The sequence below is a fragment of the Xyrauchen texanus genome, chromosome 23, assembly GCF_025860055.1.
Source record: "Xyrauchen texanus isolate HMW12.3.18 chromosome 23, RBS_HiC_50CHRs, whole genome shotgun sequence".
Classification (NCBI taxonomy): Eukaryota; Metazoa; Chordata; class Actinopteri; order Cypriniformes; family Catostomidae; genus Xyrauchen; species Xyrauchen texanus.
The window spans coordinates 17,575,836-17,596,372 of NC_068298.1; the positions used below are offsets into that span (position 1 = coordinate 17,575,836).

The window sequence follows — 20,537 nt, forward strand, 5'->3', positions numbered from 1 at the left end:
CTGGCAGTGTGGCTCAAGCAGTGTGTGACTCTGTAGCAGCAGACACAAAGATCCAATCATGGGGAGCAAAGAACCCTCGAAGCACACACACATTTAAAAACTCAAAAAGACTTCAGAATGCAACAAACTTTTCCACCATACATGTACACACAAGAAAAACTTAAAAAAGACTTCAGAATATAGATGAAGCTGGCAACATACACATGCTGACACACTAACACACTCCCCCACATCAAATGAGATGAACAGCATCATTCACTTATAATCATCATCCACTTATGCTGGCTGAAAGTTTCATCATTCTCTACACTGTACTCGATAACATGAATGCACTCTTCCTCCATTCAACTGAAAATCACCATTTAAAACACTTCTCGTGTGCATATAATCAGGGGTTATATTGGGATTTCGGAGATGGGGGAACCCAAAAATCAAGTGATGACAAACCTATGCGGGGGTACACGGTCAGGTGCTGCTCTCGTATATACTGCCTCTACCAGTGTCCACAACTGACTAGAGTGAAGCAAGTACACTTGCAGATTAATGATGGAATGTCTCAAGGGGATCAAACAAAAACTGCATCAGAGAATACAACAAATGGGATGGATTGACAAACAAGCATTTTCTTTTCTTTATAGAATCGAAGGTGCCGGAACATCGTTCTGGAACGTACCAGCCCAATTTAACCCCTGCATATAATGAGAATTTATTGCAAAATTAAGAGAGATCTGATATGACAGTTCTGCTTCAAAATGGTAAAGACGCAACTGCAGAGGAAGCTTTTAAAATGGAAATACAGGATATTAATTCAAATCATTGTTCAGACACCTGTGTGTATTAAAACTCTCCAGACTAACATATAAAATATTAACATCTAAAAACCTTGCTGTGCTGTCACTCATAGAAACAGTTAAATACAGCCTCCTTCCTTCCGCTGTCGATCAAGATGCCATGATAACAAAATGTAATGGCACTTTTACACTGCACGTTACAGTTTGACTCGAGGTTGCTTTTTCACTGCTGTTTAGTGCCACCTCAACATGGGTGGGATTATAGGCCGATCGCCATTTGCACCGACTCACCGCCGTGACATCATCTTAAACGTGACACAAAACAATAAACAATAACACGACTTTATAGCTACTAGCTCATTTTGCTGCATAAAGCAGTTGTTGCATGGTGATTTTGGTGAAGTGTAAAAGTTAAATTGGCCTGGTTGTCTTAGAAGCAAGCAGAATAGAGTTAACATCCTCCATCCTCCATTGTGGACTCCAGCCATGGCTGAGTACAGGGCACCCTCTCTCCCATTGCTTGCTGGTCTAGATAGCGTTTGGTCGAACCACTTCCACTTTTACTTGATGGTTCTGTAGTCACTTTAAAGTTTTTTTTTTACTTCTCCATACACTGTTGGAAGGTCCAGTGGTAGCCTTGAGCGGCCAGAAAGACTTTTTTGTTTTGCGTCGATTCATTCGTTGCTAATGAGAGGAACATCTGCACCTCGTTTACTGAACACGCCGTGGTTTTGTGCACAGCCATTTCTTTTTACAATTCGAAAGTCACATGAACAAATGATACTGCTATCACTGTAGCTAACTTTAAAACTAGTGGGTTGATGTCCCGTGTGGCAAATCCAGTGACGCTGGTAGTGACTATTCTCTCTGACCAATCAGTGATCTGCAGGGTTTTGATGTCACATTTATCATCAACTCGGCTTGCATGGAACCTCGACCAAGGTGGTACTAGAAAAGGAACCAGGTACCAGGTACTATCCACAGTGGAAACCCCCCAAAAAGCGAGCAGAGTCGAGTTGTACCGTGCAGTGGTATTAGTGTTGTGGAGAATAGAACTTTAATTTAATGAGCACTCCAGCACATGTTTTAATTACAGATGCTAAGGCACACACATTAAAGTCACTGAGTGGGAACAAAGAACTGTAGGTGAGTTAGTGTGTGTGTTTGGTTTTCATTGCTTTTCTAAGGTCCCCACAGGATTTGTAGGTTCCTTCCTTGGACATGTTGGCTGCATTATATCAAACTTTCTGATCAGATTACATGCTTTGAGCTCATGCTAGTCTCCCAATGTCTGCTCTCTTGTTTGTGTTCTTTGCATTCTGTGACCGAATCCATCCCAAGCTTCCTGACAAACAGTATTACATACAGCAGATTAGACGACAACAGGTTTGCCGCAGCGAGCTACAGGAACGGAGGGTGCAATCCCCAGCCACAAAACAGGATGAGCTTGCTGCTGGGGTAAAAGCTGATTGTGTACTAAGGATGGGCATTTTGGCTATTTTGTCTAATCAAGTACTTGACAGATAAATCAACTAAGTACTCAGAGTGACGGGCATTCCATTTGCACTATTTTGCAGTTGTTCTACAGTATGTACAAATGGTAACAATTTATCAGAAATTAGACAGTAATTAATGATTAATCATTCGATTTGTAAGGGACTAGTTACTACTTTTTTGGAATGATAAGTTATTTAATAGGCCTTTGTTCATTGATTTCTTACCCTTGCCTAATAGCCTTTTTACATTTGTTTTTTTTTTACTAACAATTAACTTATTAGGTCAAAACAAAAGATACCAAAAGCTAGTAAGGTGCAAATACATCCTTTATAGGTTCTCATTACACTATCTGTGTGTGCAACTTGTAAGCATAAAATAAATATAGAAGGCAGACACTTTTGATGCTTAGTGTAAGTAGCAACAAAAAGCATCCTCTTTGCACTAAGGGCAAATAGTGTAAGATACCATTTACACCCCTAATTAAATAATAACAGTGATATTTTGAAATGTTCCTATTTCCGATGAGAAAACTGCGAATTTGTGTCTTTTCATTCACATAAAGTCCGAAAAAAAAATATATATATATGAATCCAAATGAACAAAGTAATACAAAAATGACTACAAATGATTTAGAAGCGAGCAGTTTTTCGAGATTTACTATTATACGGTAGAATTCTATATATCACTGTCCTGGTCACAAAAGCAAAGTTTGTGAGGAATAATAGCCATTTTCTATTCTTTTGAGGCATAAGCAATTAGGAAATAGCACTTACTACCCAGGAACCAAAAAAAATAAAAATTATAATTTGTTACATGGTGTAATTAATCGGCACCGGTGATGTACTTGGCTTTTAACCAAGTACAGAGCTCAGCATTTGTGTCACTACTCTGAACAGAAAGTCATAGTGTACTGAGTTGGTGTAAAATGCTGTTTGATGAATTTAACTGCAAGGTACCACCAAAAATTTAAAAATGAGGCCCTCTTTTGACATTTGTATGTTTAGTTTAAAAAAATAATAACTGACAATTACTAAGGTGATTAAGTCGCCTTCTATTACTGTGTTTTCATGATCAATCACAGCTGTCAAGTACATGAGGTACTCGAGCCCATCCCTATTCCTTCCTGTCTGCTCTCTTAAGTTTCCGAAGTCACCTTATTCTTAGCTTACTGCCCTGATATTCCACTTTTATTCATACTGAATGCAGGATTAGTGCCTGCCTCCAGATGAGTAAGTGTGCGTTGTTGTTGTTGTATTTGATTTAAATATACGTATGTATTATTTTGTGCCCACTCTCTCTTGTCAGACAGAACGTGCTCAACGCGACCAACCACATGAAATTCTGACATCCGTCTTTCAGCAGGAGTTTGGCAGGTAGGTTGTTGCATTATTCATGTTTTCATGCAATCAATCAATATTGAGCTGCAAGCTGCCAGTTCAGCACATTTTCACAGGTTCCTTGTTTCTAAATGTTTCAGCTTTTCAATAACTCATCTTTATAATACAAGGCATGATGCACAATTCCTGCATTGGGAAAAAATATTTTATACCTCCTTTTTCAGAGAAAACAGAGAATAACTTCTCCACAAGGGACTTAAACACCTTCCAAGCACTCAACCATGTTTCAGTAAAGATATTTGCACACACTGATATTTCAAGTTTCTTTCTAACATTTACAGCAATTGCAAATGTTTGTTTATATATCAAAATATGTCGCTAATTGAAGATGATTTCACTTGGTAACTGATATGTGCCAGAGGGGATATTGTAAAAGCAAAAATGTCTCATATAAGTGTTGCTGAAGCAGAACAAAATGATTGTGACTGGTATGCATTTGCTCAACCCACATACTGCCTTGCCGATATCACCATAGTAACCAAGACGAATGTCAGAGTGCCGACATTTCGTCTGGTGCAGGCAGGTGGAAGGTCAAGGCTGTGAGGGGTGAGGGCGCAAAAGGCAGCCCAACCACATCCGGTAAACAAACATCTTTTCCATCATTCACCCTGTAATCACATCACTTAGTGAACAGGGCTTTGCATAGTCTAAACTAGGAGTGTGGAGCTGAGGTTATGAAAGCATCTTGTTATAAAATTTGTCCAGGCCTGATATGCAATTACAGCTGTAACTTAACTGAATTTTTCTGACAGCATGCCATATGGAGAAAGGGTGTGTGACTAGCTCACAGAGGAGGCATCATCTGTTTATATGGCTAAATCTGTGAGATATCTGTGATAGTGTGTGATGCTGTTGGGAGCAAGTTTTTTTTTTTTGTCACATTAAAGGGCCGTTCACACAGGACACGTTCTTGTGCTCTGGAGCACAAAATTGCTGGTCACGTGCACTAGATGTACGCCTTAGACAGTCATGCCATGAACGCCGAGATTAATTCTTTGGAACCATTCCATTGCATGAAGAACATGTGTGAGGGGCCCTTAAGTGTTAAACTAGAGGTCAGTTTATCAAGAGTTTCTGATCATGATTTGGCAAAAGAAGAGTGTGTGTGAAGTGACATGCTGTGCTTGTGGAATGAGTGTTAATGACAAGACCTCAGGTGTTCATCTGGACAGCAGCAGCATGGTGTTAATTTCCCTCTTTATTCAAAAGAGCAGAAGGAGTGAAGTAAATTGCACAAAGGTCTATTTGTAATAGGAATTTGCAGTTACTTACTGATGTATACAGGTAGCCCTCGCTGTTCATGGCCAGATAGAGTTTGGTCTGAACTCCCTGGATGGCCACCACTCGCAGGCCCACTGGGATGAGGTTAAACATGGCTGTGTAGGAAACAAGGAAAGTCACAATAATTTGTTTTTAGAAATTCACAATGAACACTACATGTCTTGACAAAATCTCTAAACAATCTAATTATGATATCACCCATTACAAACAGAAGGGAAAAGTTGTGCAACTTTTTCCTTAAAAAGTAACTTTTTACAGCTGCTGTGGCACTATGAGCCCACTGTCTGAATGTTTTTGAAGTGTACAAATCTCAAAACAGTTTGGACCATGTTAAAGCGGTCTTTATCATTGTCCCGTTTCAAACATATTGGCAAAAATCTTTTACAATAACTAAATTTATTTACAAACTTGCACAGTTTATTCTTAATAACATGTCAACAAACATGAAAGAACATCTCGCACCAAATTTAGAGCGTATTTGCACCATATGTAAAGGGAAAAAATACGAAAAACAGCTTGAAATAATATAGAGAGTGAGTAGAGAGATGTGTGTGATGTTTTATTTTATTTTCAAATCATTTTTTGTCTCCTGCTTCCCAATACCTTGTTCTCCTCCTGCGCTCTCTCTATATTTCATTGGCTGTCGCTCATTGTCGCTCTCTTGCTCGTCGGGACAGTACACACACCTGACGACAAGATGTCTAGATATGTAGCTGATTTGAAATCTGCCGTAGCATCTGTGACCACTCTCAGAGTGTTGCAGCTGTGCGCACAATACACAACCGTTCGATGTGAGATCTGAGACTTTGTGAAGAAGACCAGTCGCTGACTCAAAACATTAAAGCTTTAGTTGTGTAGTGTACACTAGGCTTGAGCTGTACCCTTGGGAAGGGAAATGAGATAAGCGTCTTGTTTCTCAATGAGCCCAATGTAATTGTATTTCATGCATTTGGATGCAAAGCTCTCTATCACTATTAGATGAGTCATTGGAACAGCTTACTTCAAAGCATTTGGCACACTTTATGACACTTAACTGCTAAGTAAATACTTTATTTAATAATTCATAGTTAATCTTTAATCCAAACAATTGATGTGGTATCGCACAATTGCAATACACCTGCATGTTCTGCATTATATACTGTATATTTGTATACCTGATAAGTTTACTTTGACATGTAAAAACAGCTTTTAGCATAAAAATCACTTTTATAATGTGCTCCTTTCAAACTCAAGCAGCTGTAGGTGCTGTGCCTTTCCAAAATATATGTTATAAAAACATGAGAAAGACAATTGTGTACCATTTAAGGTTTAGAAACAACATACACAATGACACATCTTACCCCACTCAACCCCAAATTTATTTAAATATGAAACAGCATTTACAATAATTTCAGTAATGTGACATAATTCTGTAATTTAGAGTATGTCAAACATTCAAGCTGTAAATAATGTGGTGGGGGACTTATTATCAGCATTTGATTGAACACATGTTAGGCTGTGATATTATTGGTTGATATTATTTTTCCCTGCCCAAATGGCCACAGTTACATTAACAGAAAAAATATGCTTTAGAGCAGTGTTTCCCAAACTGGGGTACGCGTGCCCCTGGGAACGTGAGGTGACAATGGGGGTACGTGAATAACATTCTGAGATTTATCGTCTTTCAATTTTATCCCAGCCTAAAATAACATTCAAACCCCGTTCATGTATTTCTCATTGGCAAAAAATATTTTGTGTGCCCTCCAGTGTAGAAACACCAAAATGGTTGTGTCATAAAGATCAGAAAAATCTGCAATGAAATAACCCTATCTTTTGTAGTTAAAAAAATGCATCTACTCATGCGTTGTGCGTCAAACAAGTACTTTTTTTCAAAAGCCCAGTGCTATGTGACGTAGTTAGTGATAGCAAGTAAAATACTTAACTGTTTAACAAGACTCGCACCACCATATCATTTTCCATATTCACACACAGGAATTTTCAATCACATTTGCTCGCACGCTAGAGACCTGTTTTACATTGTTGCATGATGTTTTTTCAGCAAATGAGCTCAACCTGCTAACAATGTCAAATGTGACATAAAAAAGCACCTTGAGCTGACATGCAATTGCATAGATACTTACCCTCAATGCTCGAATTCGGCTGGCAATGCCGTACCTGCAATGATGCACAATTCCATGCACAGAACCGAACACTATTCTTGCATAACGTGACGCGATGAGGGGGGAGTTTTCAAGTTATGCAATTATATCATATCTACATTTCCCATCTCATTCGGTTAGCCATTTATTCAGTATGTACTGTATATGATTAATATAACTTGTAAAAAACATGTAAAAATATAACATGTTTATATAAGATAATTGTGTTAAACTGACATATTTTCAAATAACCTTGTGTGAATTTGAATCCATGCGTTAGAGAGGGGGTACACAAAAGGATGTGGAATATTTGAAAGGGTTCACCACTGTAAAAAGTTTGGGAACCACTGCTTTAGAGAAAATTGCACAAACGAATCTGATAAAATTGCAAGTTGTCTTTTAGACATTAACTATATTTCTTCATTAAAATGATTTCAACACAACCTTTTACTTTATTTTTAACCCAGGCACAGATCTATTGCCAAATGAATTATAGCTAAATCTACTGAACATTAACCTTATTCATTCCTTGACTTGTCTCATTTGTAAGTCGATTTGGATAAAAGCATCTGCAAAATGACTAAATGTAAAAGTAAATCTACATTGGGAAGCATTTCAGCTCAATCTAAACAGTGACTGCTGCTTGTGTGTTTCATTCTCTTTGAACCACTGCATCTTTAATATGTTGTTCCTCATTTCCCCATTCTTTCTCACTGTTTCACACTGTCCCTCTGTCTCTTTCACATGTTCTCTCTCTCTGTGTTGAGCAGTGTTTGTGAGCGGTGCGAGGCTCTGTCTGCTTGGTAACACTGGCTGTGCCAACTCTCCTCACACCTTTGTCCCCCTGTCACTACGTGAGCCATATAGCATCTCTCCCAACCACACTGTCTCTTTCTGCCAGTGGGAAGATTGAAGCAGCCAGCCAGCCACCCCTGACTCTGAGAGTGTGTAAGGAACATACGCTTTGGAGAAAAAAGCAGAAGCACAAACAAGAAAGGAAAAATGTGTGAGCGATTTTGTTATGTAACCACACTTGATATATATATATATATATATATATATATATATATATATATATATATATATATATATAAACTGCCTCCTTTTAAAAACAAATAAACTAAAACAAACCACACTTATTCAAAATGTTTTCAAGAAGTGTGTCTATGTTGGTGGGGGTGTGTTTGAGTGTTAACTCACAATCTAAGATGTGATCATTGGTCTTATGTTTAGATCAATGGACTGGTCCATATTTCCAAAGGTATGCTGCCTTCATATGGCAATGTGATTATCAAAGTGCAATATTTTGTGCTTTAGGAATATATACTCGGATCTGTATCAGAAATACTGTTTGTGGTATACACACATGATAGGTACATATAGACAGACAGTTATGGCGAACCTCATTTCAGAGGGATTAACAGAGCTTGGCCGATGGAGGCTGTGAAGAGACTCAATTACGCACACCTAATAGAGCACCTGAGCACAGAATCAGAGAGATCTGGGACGATCAAGAGGGCACGATAACCGTCTTTGGAAAAAGGGTCATATATCAACCATCCATGAGAGCACACCCAATGCAGAATCCACCAGAATGCTTTAAAAGTGTATTTCCATGTAATTTTATTTAAAGCAATATGGAAATGAAAAATGTAACGTCTGCCATCATTTAGTCACCCTCATCTTGTTCCAAACCCATTTTGTTTTCTTATTATCATCAGTGGAACAAAAGAAGACATTTTGAACAATGTCTGGACAATTATAATTTATAGGGATTGGAGCAGTCAAGCTTAAAAATAGACATAGAAGCACCATAAACGTAACTTATAAGTGGTCCATTCGACTTGTGTGCTATACTCCACACTATATTCCATAGATCATACAAAAAATAAATATTTGTTTTCACTGAAAATCCACCCTAGCTCTCCTTGGTGTGTTCATGAGTTCATGAGTAAAACATTGTTCTTCGGAGTCTGATCTTTTTAATGAATTGGTTGATCCTGTTCTTAAAACCGGTCTGAACATTCCCGGACATTACTACTTCTTTCATGGTCTCTCAAGAGTGATACTTTTATGATGCATTTGTTTCTTTTTATTTTAATCATAAAAAGGTTTTTGTGTCCTAGGGGACACATTTTTGAAAAGGCTATCCCTGCAAATACTGTCATGTGACTTTATACAGATCCTATATTTTACATGCTATTTTCACAAGTTATACAATTTCTTAAACTGAAAATAAAACAACTGCTTGAACAACAAAACATGAAAATGTATTATTTGGACCCTACTATGTTGGAAAATAGCCCATTGCCCATTTAAGGGCTATGTTTAAAAGCTTAAATCCCCTTCAATTTAACTAAATAGAAGACAGCGATCAATACATTCTTTAAAAAAAATTCATTTTGTGTTCCATAGAAATAAGAAAGTCATATGGGTTTGGAACAACATGAGGGCAAGAAAATTATGACAGAATTTATATATATATATATATATATATATGGATGTTTTACTTTTAGTGGTTTGTCTTTGTCAGGATGAACCTATGTAAATCTGGCTAAACTTGTACTGCTTTTTGTTTTAAATATATATTTTTGCTTTTTATTCATATGCTAGAAACTCAATTTTATATATTTAGACACGAATCTTAGACTCTATAGAAAAAGAGATTGTGACCGAATGAAAAACGCATCAGACCTCTCCACTCTATAGATGGCAGACAAGTTAGCAGAGATAAAATCCTAATGTTGATGATGTGAAAGGCCTCCTGCCAAGACTCATTGATTAGAAATGGATTTAAGCTCTAAAACTCTGCACAAAGAGACATAATCCAATAGAGCAGCCATACCTGACATTTACTGCCCAGAATCAGCTTTTGTCTTGTTTCTCCAAGAGCTCATCACAGTTGGACTCGAGACATGGAAAGGCTGAATTTCAATTAGGTCTTTATCTTTTTAATGTCTGCTCTTCACCCCCTATCCAGATTTTATCTAATGAAATTAATTTCATTCAATCACTTTCAAATTGGGATGGGACCATCTAATTTTCATTGTCATTCTTTCATAGTTAGAAAAACAAATACAAATTGAAAGACCAAAGAATTTACAGTCTTTGAGAGTAAGACTCTTTTTTTTATTGATGAAAAATTATGAATAATGAAAATTAATCTCCAAATTGATCTCCAAAAAAGCAAACGCAAATGGACGCATGAACCGCTGCAGTGAAACGAGACGGCTAGATACAAGTAGCTAACAACTGTAGCACACATCTTATCTCTGGTAGGTCAACAAAATTAAGTTTTATAGAGCTACAAAAGTGTTTATAGATAGCTCCCACTATAATCAATGAAATTGTGAGGTAATTTACTATTACATGTAGTCATTTAGCAGACGCTTTTATTCCAAATAACTTACAAATTAGGAACACAAAAAACTAAATCCTTACACATTGTCTGCAGGTCACGCAGACAGCTTTATTCAACGGCTTCACTGATTATAAAAGGAGCAATCTAATATTCCTGATTTTTCAGCTGTGGAAGCAATTGTGAGCATCTAAACTGATACAATTTAATTAACCCTCATTTGCGTAGACACTCGGTATCAACAACACGTCTGGATAAGTCACTTCAGGTAAACGTTTAATGTCCTTTGAGAAAATATGTTAACTAATAGCCTTAATTAGAGGATCCGGTAAAGATACAGGAAGCCAGTAGCGCTCTAATTCATTTGTTATTGTTTACATCCTTGAAATGGTCTATAGACTGGACTTAGAGATAACACTTGGACCAAAAGCCACAAAACTCTCATTTTGATTTCATGGGATCTTTAAGAAAACAAAATGATCAAACTTTACACTGCTCAGCACATGATAAGAAGAGCAGTGAGCAGCTGTCCAAAAGCTTTCATGCTGATGACACATACAGTACATCTAGACTTGAGAGTAAAGACTGCATTTAAGCAGACCCTCATTCCAATCAAACACACACACACAAACATATCAGGAGGAGAGCCAAGAGGACTGCTCTGTCGTTGCTATGGAGACAAGGGCACAGAGCTCCTAACAATTCTATTTTTGTAGTGTGAGAGATAGAAGCTCCCGTTTTCCTACTTCTCTCCAGCAACAGCATTCCATTCTCTCCACAAAATAAGGGAGTATGGTGGGAAAAGCAGGTCAGCTATTATGTAATCTCCCCCCAATATAACTCATTCTACCCCACAATCAAAGATTACAGCTAGACAGAGAAACAAGAAAATAAGTGAGAAAACAAAGAGAAGAGGTGTGGCCAACCACACCAGTGTTACAGATTCAAATCTAGAGTGAGATAAAAAAAATACTAAAGTATACTTGAAATAATCACTATTGTACAACAGTTAGTTCAGGATGTCTAATTTGTTTGGTAAAGCATAATTCTAATAATTAGCATAACAGCACTCAAACGCTTCACAGTTTGTATCACTCCGCTTGTCTGTTTTTGTGGTATTCCAGAGAGACTGTCAGTCTGTGCATTGCTCTGCAACATGCAATGGTTTATCCTGCTTAGGCTTAATTTTTTTAAACTTTTTTTCATAAGCAGTTGAAAATGTTACTAAATAACTGTTCATATTGTGTCTAAAATGGACAGATCACAGTTAAGATAACATTCAGCACAATAGCACTTCTGCCCGTGTGATATTGTATGTGATATTGCTTAATTCAGCTTTAAGTAGATATACAAGATTTTGATAATCTGGAAGTGTGTGTTTTATATTTTATTCCATGAGAGGATTTGGAGACTTGAGTGATCCCAGTGATTCCAAATGTCTTGGATCACCACATATTGAGCTCATGGTTTGTGTTAATTTGCCTGATATGAACGTCATCTTCGCCCAATGACTAATTGAATAGAGTCAAGCTAATTTACAGGCCCCAGAATGCCATAGTCACTTAACATCAGTGAGATATTGCACATATTAAATTAGAGCCCTGCCAACCAGTTTGCCGGCTCTATACTTACACACAGACAATGTATAGCTCAGACACTGACTGGGTGACACCGCACTTGCCTACAGACTAAATAATTCACACTTGCAGGTGCCCAGAAAGATGACTTTAAAAGCAAATGTCACAAAATCATCTTCAGGAGAACGTTTTTTTCTGGCACTATGGACATTTGGCTAAAAATGTTTTTCTTGTACTTGGGCTTTCCAGGTCCATTGACTGTGCTCTCTGAAGAATTGTCTTAATGGTGTTTTGTTTTTATGTGAGTGCTCCTCCAAAATTTCCCATTTCAGTTTATTCAAGAACTGAGCCACCTGAGTTTTCAACTTGACCAACACGAGAAATTAAATGGAATATAAAAAAGTGAAAAACAAGTCTGAAGCTGTCAATGGGTAGTTGATATTTAGTACTTTTGTAAAGTTTAAATGTCCTGCGGTAGACATGCTATGGTCCATTTAAAAATATTTTAAATCTATTTTTCTTTCCTTATATAATTACTATACACAGTGTAATAAATAGGACCTATATTAACTGAGAGACTACATGAAATATCTGTACGTATAAAACATCATGCGTCACATCTATGAATGGGCGATACGATTTTATCGAAAATCTCCTCAAAAAATATTGCGATATATGATTATTTAGTGAACCCCCCTGCCGAAGGTCTGTGAATATTTTTGCTTTAAAGATTAAATTAATTTATTGAAACACTAAAAACATAAACAAAACACATTTCTAAATTCAAATTGCACTTTAAACTAAATTTAAAAAGCTATTTAAATAACGAAATGATCAAAAAAACTTAAAAACTTATTTAACCAACTCTTCAAATCCAAATATTTACCATCTCCAACGGCTCTATTTGCCATCATGCAAGTATCAGTCAGCGACAACAGGTGTAAAATTACTAATAGCCTACAGATTAAGAATTAAAGACAATTATAAATGTAAAGATAATAATAATTATAATAATAAAGCCTAATAAATTCCCTTGTGTTTCCAAAATAATGCTGCCAAATGTGTGTTCTTATCGAATTTGTGTTTGTATTGTGTTTTGGTAATACAGTTAATGCTGCCTAAAAAAAGAATATACATTTTTTGTTTAGGTTCAATGTGAATGTGTCTTGTATTATTTTATGAGTTAATCACTTTCGTCTTTTTTCTTTAATACAAAGATATATATGAATGAACCTGCAGAGTTGCGTTCACAATGCATGTTAACCGTGACCTGGTCCATGGATATAAAGCGAATTAAACTCACAGCACCTCCTGAGATGATCGGAGATCATTTGCAGAATTCTCATAGATGACATTGCTCTTGCAAACAATATTTAGATGAATGAAACAGAGAAAAAAAGAGTGAAAACTCTTTACAGTACATGCATTTGTTCCACGAGATAGGCTCACTCTGCAAGCCTACATGTGTTTTCCACAAGAAAGGCTTGTGCTGCACGCTTCTGAACAAACAGAAAATCAGACACAAGCATTGACGGCTTTTCATTTGTCCGTTCTTAAAACTATAATATATTTTGTTTCTTCAAGCACGTTTCTTTGTGACTAACAGCATTTCTTGTCATGTCTCACTCCGAGATGTCTTATAGGTCACCTGCCTGTTGCGGGTAGATCTTGTGCATGAAATACATTTGGACGAGGAGCTTGCAAACTGGATTCAGCCTCATCACATTTGGTGGGTGGCGGGTGCTAGTTTCACACCCTGGCCACTGTTTAATATATTTGTCGACTTCCCAGATCATGGGCACCTTCAGAATTTCATCTGAGGGTACGCACAGAAATCAAACGATGTTACATTTTCTCTTAACAGCTTACAGTTCATTGTGTTGCAGTTGTTTGTATCATGATAAATACATGTAGTGTGACAGTAAAATATATTTTAAAATCATAAGAATAGTCATGATTAATTATTTTCATGTATTTAATACAGGAAGCGCTTACAAGATATTTTACATCTTATATTTACCTGAATTGCTTCAAAATTGTTTAACATAATTTCCAGATACTGCTGGTCCACAATAATCAAGTATATTTTAGATTTTAGTGTTACATGGCATCCACACAATCTGAATTTGTGGCCAATGTGTATTTTAATAGTAATAATAATATGTATACTATGTATACACTAGGGGTGTAACAGTATGAGATTTTCATGGTATGATAACCGTCACAAAAAATACCATGGTATTACAGTATTATGGTATTAAGGTGTATTACTAATATTATTAACAGTTTCATATTTAGTTGTACAATTAGTTAAATTTTTACTTTTAACTACTTCTAACTGTTCTACTGCCATTTAATTGTGTGCCATGCTGTCAAATATTATTTTTTATTAGTTATTTTAAGACTTGAAATTGAATTTATATAAAAAAAAAAACAATCTTTATAAATAAAATATAATAAAAATATCAACTGAAATGTAAAAATACTAAAGTACCAGAAATGTCCTAAAAACACAAATGAGGATTCAATATTTAGACCTGTTACCATTATTACATAGTCTGATATTTAAATTTGGTATATGGCCATATACAAACAAATACAATTAGAGTTGATATATTTGAGAATTTATGCACACATTTAAATTCTACAAGTGTGTGTTATACTTAATGGAAAACCAGAAATTGGGACTTAACCTACTTGTTATTCTTATTACATAATATATGAATACAATAAAAATTCATTCTTTTTAGCCAGTAGTGTTTTCAGTAGAGGTTCTTGGTTGGTTTTGGTTCAGTAGAGGTCAAAAAAGGTTTCCATGGTTACATGGGCTGGCCTTTCTCAGTTAAGAGAGCAGCATATCTGTCATATTTGAGATCTAAATAAAACAAATGTTAGAAACACCTCTCAAACCACATGTGAAGTGACAAAATTTTATTGCACAACATTATATAAGATGTTTACAAGAAATGGCTGAAAAACAGCGCGTGTATGCAAAAACACATACGGCACTAGCTGAAGTTACCTCTCAAAAAGACAGCCTTTTGTTTCAGTTGACTGTAGGAAATGTTCCACTTTATTCAGCGCTGTTTGTTCTGTGTTCATAAATATCCCAATACTGTTTTACTGTGTGAGAAACCACTCCAAATGATTCAGTGAGAGAGCCCTCTGAACGAATTTGACTGAATCACGAATCAATTAGAAATCAATAGATTTGCAAGCCTGTTTGGCCAATTCACTGAAAAGAACCGACACAAAATAATTATTCATTCGCAAATTGGGCATTGTAGTTCTTTTAAACAGCCAACAAAAATAGGGGACACACTTCATGGTATGCACAGTGCGTACGGCTGTACAGTTGCTGGCGCCACTGTCCCAGATCGATGGTTTTGCCATTTCCCAATATTGTCAATCATCATCTGTCAAATGAGTGTCACAATCGGCATCTTTGTAAGATATCGATATCCGGTTATATCATCCTATCACCCAGGCCTAGTCAGATTGCAGCATCATATCAAATGAACTAGTGAAGGCAAAAAGATTATTTTAAAAACCCAAAAAATTCTGCCATAGTTTATTCAAACTCCAGGCTGCTACCAAAATAGTTGCAATTGCGTCAAAAATAAATATTGCAATAATAACATAAAATCCAGTCGCCATTGATGACATTTGGAAACACTTGTGTGCATTCATATACAGTTTTATCAGCCATCACCTTGTGAGTTATTGAATAGAACACAAAAGTCTGGTTCCGAAAGAAACAAATCCCATTACATTTTTCCATAAACTAATTGATTTTCAATGATAGCTAATGAACATTTCAAGACAGACCTACCTTGAGCTCCAAGGTTGTTTATCGATGGTATATGTTTCTGTTGAAGCCATTTGTCTGCATTTTTTCAACTTAATTTTTTCATTGCATGTTTGACAGAGGAATTCCTGGTAACATCGACATTACCCGTGGTACAGCAGAGAACGCTTCATCAATCAGAGAACCACAGCCATCAAAGCCCTAGAAATTTGCCTCGGAGCGACAGCCCACTCCCATCATGCACTGAGTGACATAATCGAGTCGGTCTCCCATTAAATGACTTATCTAACTATACATATAGGAATATTGTGGAATAAACTTAAAATATATAGTACCTATCCTATAATCAACAACCTAAAATCAATAGTTTTATACATTCCCATAATCTTTTATTAAATTACATTATTCACAATGCTTTATGGGATTGTAGTTTGTACTCTCGTGAAAGTACACAGCCTTGTACCTTTGTCTTTTTGTCAGATTTTCCAATACTTTTGTGCCTCAAAACAAAGTTTGTGAAGTTTTGATTCACCTCGAAGCTGGTTGGTTTGATTCATGGATTATAACGCTTTTAAGGAGGATTTTATGAAAAACCCAGACGCTGAATATGTGGGGAGGGCACTGTTGCGCCCTATTACATCTTTAGAGTGCACAAGTGTGTCTTCTGCTGCTTTTCACCCTTTTTGTTGACATGAGCTCACTCCACACAACAACAAACACAGTGTGAGCCATGATGGCTGATTTGGGGACAAATTACTATTTTAAACCAGGTCTTTTTAATGAATCAGCCGAAAAGATTCAAGAAACAGGTTTGAACTCAGGAGCTCAGGTAAGCTGTTCGAATCAGAGTCACTTTCTCAGGGAATCATAGAATGAATTGGTCCCCTTTTTTTCTGTCAGTGATCACTAATGTTCTACTGTTGATAAATTACTACTCATTTTGTTATATGTAAATGTTCACTTTGTAGTGTTTATAATGTAACACACTGCACATAATTGTTAGAGTGCATATTTTGTTTCCCTTACCTGTTTGTGATAGCACATGTGAGCGTAGATAGAGTCAAAATTAGATCCTGCTTCTGAGCAACTATCTAAATTGAGCAATTTGGCAACTCAAAAAGCCATTTGACGTCTAAATGTTTCAGTTTAGGAGCCAATGGCTCTGCAGTTAAAAATGTTTTACCCTGGAGCCCTGACTCTCTTGTTATTCCAACCCCATATGACTTTCTGTCTTAAATAGAACACAAAAAGAGATGTTATTAAGAATGTCTCGGGTCAATTCCACACCAATACATTTTCAGGTGAAAACACATTGATTTTGCTACATATATGGCTCTCATCAAAACTGAAACTATGTTTTCTTCCACTGAAAAAAAAACACTCTCTAGTATGTATACTTAAAAAAAACAATGACATTAGGAAACTGAAGAAGCATTTTTTAACCAAAAGATTATTAGTGCGTGCTTGGCTTCAATCACCACTCACTTTAATCATATGGAAAAAGATGCAATGGAAGTGAAGAGTGAATGAGGTTGGCATTTTGCCTAATATCTCCGTTTGTTTTCCACAGCAAAAAGAAAGTCAAACAGATATACTGTCTTTATAAAGATGAATAAAATAAGTGAACTCTGCCTTTAAAAGAAACAATGACCAGTTACAGCACCTAAAATATACACTTTACCTTAATTTTAACCTAAAATATTGATAATGTTAAAAAAAAAACAAAGTTCAAGAACTCGTTCAAGTTTCAACTACCCCTATAAGTGTTGGTATAACATCAGACAGAACAGTTCGCGAAACTGTACCATTGCGTGTCGATCCGGGAAATTTGGCGAGGTTATGGTTTCTTTTTCCACTGTGGTTCTGTGAAATTTTGAGAATTTGCGTAAAAAATTCGTCTTTTGGTGGTGGCATGAGAGGTAAACACTGAAACGGGTGTGCTAAGGAGGATGATAACCCTAATGATATCCCATGTATATCACTTTCTTTCTTCACCAGAACACATTCGAAGAAAAATATAAAAATATCTTGGGTCAATAGGTCTTTAAATTGCAAGTGAATGTAGATTTCTCTTTTAATGCTCCAAAAATCACAGACAGTCTGCAGAAACGCCATCCATACGACACCTGATTTTAAACTAATGTCTTCTAAAGCGACATGATAAAAATAAATATTTTAGTACTTTTTTTTTTTTAACTCTAACGGCGGTTTTACATGGGACACAGCGCACACAGTGCAAGATAAAAATATTTTATCTCTCCACGGCTGCCACTTGTCTTTGACCAATCAGAGCTGAATTTATTCACAACCAATCAAATGACATTTAACTTTTAAAACAACATGGAGACGAATATACTCACTGTTGCTGAATTATAGGGATAACCATTTATAGGGACATAAATAGGAAAACAGCCTCATGGAAAGCTGTGAGTGAACAAGTTAGTGTACCAGGTGAAAACAGACAACAGAAACAAGTAAAGCTTTTGTTTAAACTGTTTTTTTTTTTTTATTTTCACTTCTGCAACATGTGTCTGAAACATCAACTTTAGATAAACAGAAAATACAATTTCTAGGGCGGGTTGATGGCAGAGTGTTTTGTGGATTTTGAAAGTTAATTTGTAGCCCTCCCATTTCAATTTGATGTGATGTTATTTATACTATACCAGTTTGCCAATAAAAATACAAAGTAGCATGCAGTCTGTATTAATGAAAATGCTGAACTCATCAAATGTGGAGACAAGTGGCAAGACACAATCAATATTTATAATTACATTGTTTAGCCTTGATATTATAATTTTACATTAATATAAAAATTGCTTATTAAAATATTTATAGTTATAAAAACTGCCTTAAATCATGCCCAGCAAGAACTGAGGCACGTGCGTCACAGCCAGAAGAACAGCGCTGTTTAAAAGTCAGAAGGAGGAACGCTGTAAAGTTGCTTGGTTGGTTTTGGTTTAAATCTGTATTTATCATTCTTTACTCATAATGGTGCATTTGTGTGCTTATCCTGGATTTCTCAACAGAGAGGAGAACGTGAGATTACCTCTGTATCATGGCAACGCGAATATGTCACACGAGAGACCGCTTGGACTCCAGCCTCTCGTAAAGCTTTCCCAAAGCGTTGGATTATAGTTAAAAAGTACTTAAATGTTTATCTTTTTTCACACCAAAAGTAATCTTATCACTTTAGAAGACATTAATTTAACCGCTGCAGTCGTATCGATGATGTTTATGCTGACTGTCTGTGATTTGTGGAGCTTCAAAAGAGAAATCTCCATTCACTTGCATTTTAAAGACCAAATGAGCTAAGATATTTTTCTAATTTCTTTTTTTTTCAAATGTGTTCTGGTGAAGAGAGTAAGTCATACACACCTGGGATATCATGAGGGTGAGTAAATAATGAGAGAATTTTCATTTTTGGGTGAACAATGCCTTTAAATTTTATTACATTTCCCCAAATATTAGTGAACACAGCGAGCTAGAAACAACTAAAAGTTACCTTTGCATAGGCAAATTGACAATTGTGAGTCGCATGCAATAAAGCCATTCCACCAGCAGGGTTGAGAATGGTTAAGTTCTGTACTGTTCAAAAAGAGGTGGAAAAGAGGCCATAGTTTGAAGGAGTATACAGTAACTGCATAAGAAACAATGACAACAGCTGTCATTGAAATATGAGTAGACATATCAAAGGATAGTTGCTCTATCAAGAACCCCAAGATGTACCTGGATAGGTAAAAACTTCAGAGCCCATTGCCATAGAAAAAAATACATAAACCCAGAGCAAGACTCGAGCTGACTTACTGAAACCACTGTCCTCCTCTTTAGTGCCATCGATGGTTCCATCTGCTTGGAGCTGCAAATGAAAGCCCTGTCGACTGTACAGCTTTGTAACGATCCCCTTTAGCTGAGGCTCTGCATAGAGGGAAAGAGAAGGTGGAGAGAGAATGAGCAAAAAAACAGAGAGGGTTAAACAAGCTGTAAAGCTCCAGGCTTAGCAAAGCTTTCCATGGTCAACAAATTTGAGCCTGAATTACAAACAAGAGATCACATCACAGAATCAGAAGAACAGGGGGAAAAAATGCTCTACATTTGGGAGGAGTCACCAGAGCCACCACAACGAAAATGTATGAGAGCAGCAATTTGTAAGGCAACTGCAGTCTGCTGCTCATAATAAGTATTCATGCAAAACATGTAGATTTGCTTAGGAGCTATATCACCTTACATGGACTTTATTTTCATTACTGGAATTAAGAGGCATTCAGGACACCTAAAACAGCTCTCCTGTACATAATACCAGATTGCATTATCAGATCTGTAGTTAATAAGGCTTAGTGGATTGGTGGATCATGCTATTACACTGATTAACTTTCATTATTATTCAAATCAGGTACCCAAAACTATGTAGTGCATTTCTCATAGTTCTTTAATTCAATAGGCTACTGTTTGGTACTAGTTTTTTTAAGCATGTGAATTTTTATTGATTTTCAATAAAACACAAACACGACAAATACGTCTGCTGGTAAAACCCCATGGAAAGCATGATATGGAATAGGTGCATTCGTTGCTTGAAAAGTTATTTGTGTGTTTGTGAGCAAGATATTTAAACATGAGACTAACAAAGACAGAATCACTGCCACAAACTCTGAAATCAAGACACAAAGTTCCACACTTAAGCTAAAGTGTCACA

The 20,537-nt window shown here is 36.4% G+C and overlaps 1 protein-coding gene across 6 annotated transcripts in view; it reads right to left on the bottom strand.

Moving 5' to 3' along the window:
• The window catches only part of LOC127663120 (fibroblast growth factor 13-like), a 136,077-nt gene that overhangs the window by 22,573 nt on the left and 92,967 nt on the right, over nucleotides 1-20,537 (bottom strand). For all 6 annotated transcript variants that reach the window (XM_052154579.1, XM_052154582.1, XM_052154577.1 and 3 more), the window contains 2 exons: nucleotides 19,652-19,762; nucleotides 4,958-5,061 (listed from right to left, as the gene is read on the bottom strand). In XM_052154579.1, the coding sequence (XP_052010539.1) occupies nucleotides 4,958-5,061; nucleotides 19,652-19,762 (215 nt within the window). The remainder of the gene's footprint in view (nucleotides 1-4,957; nucleotides 5,062-19,651; nucleotides 19,763-20,537) is intronic.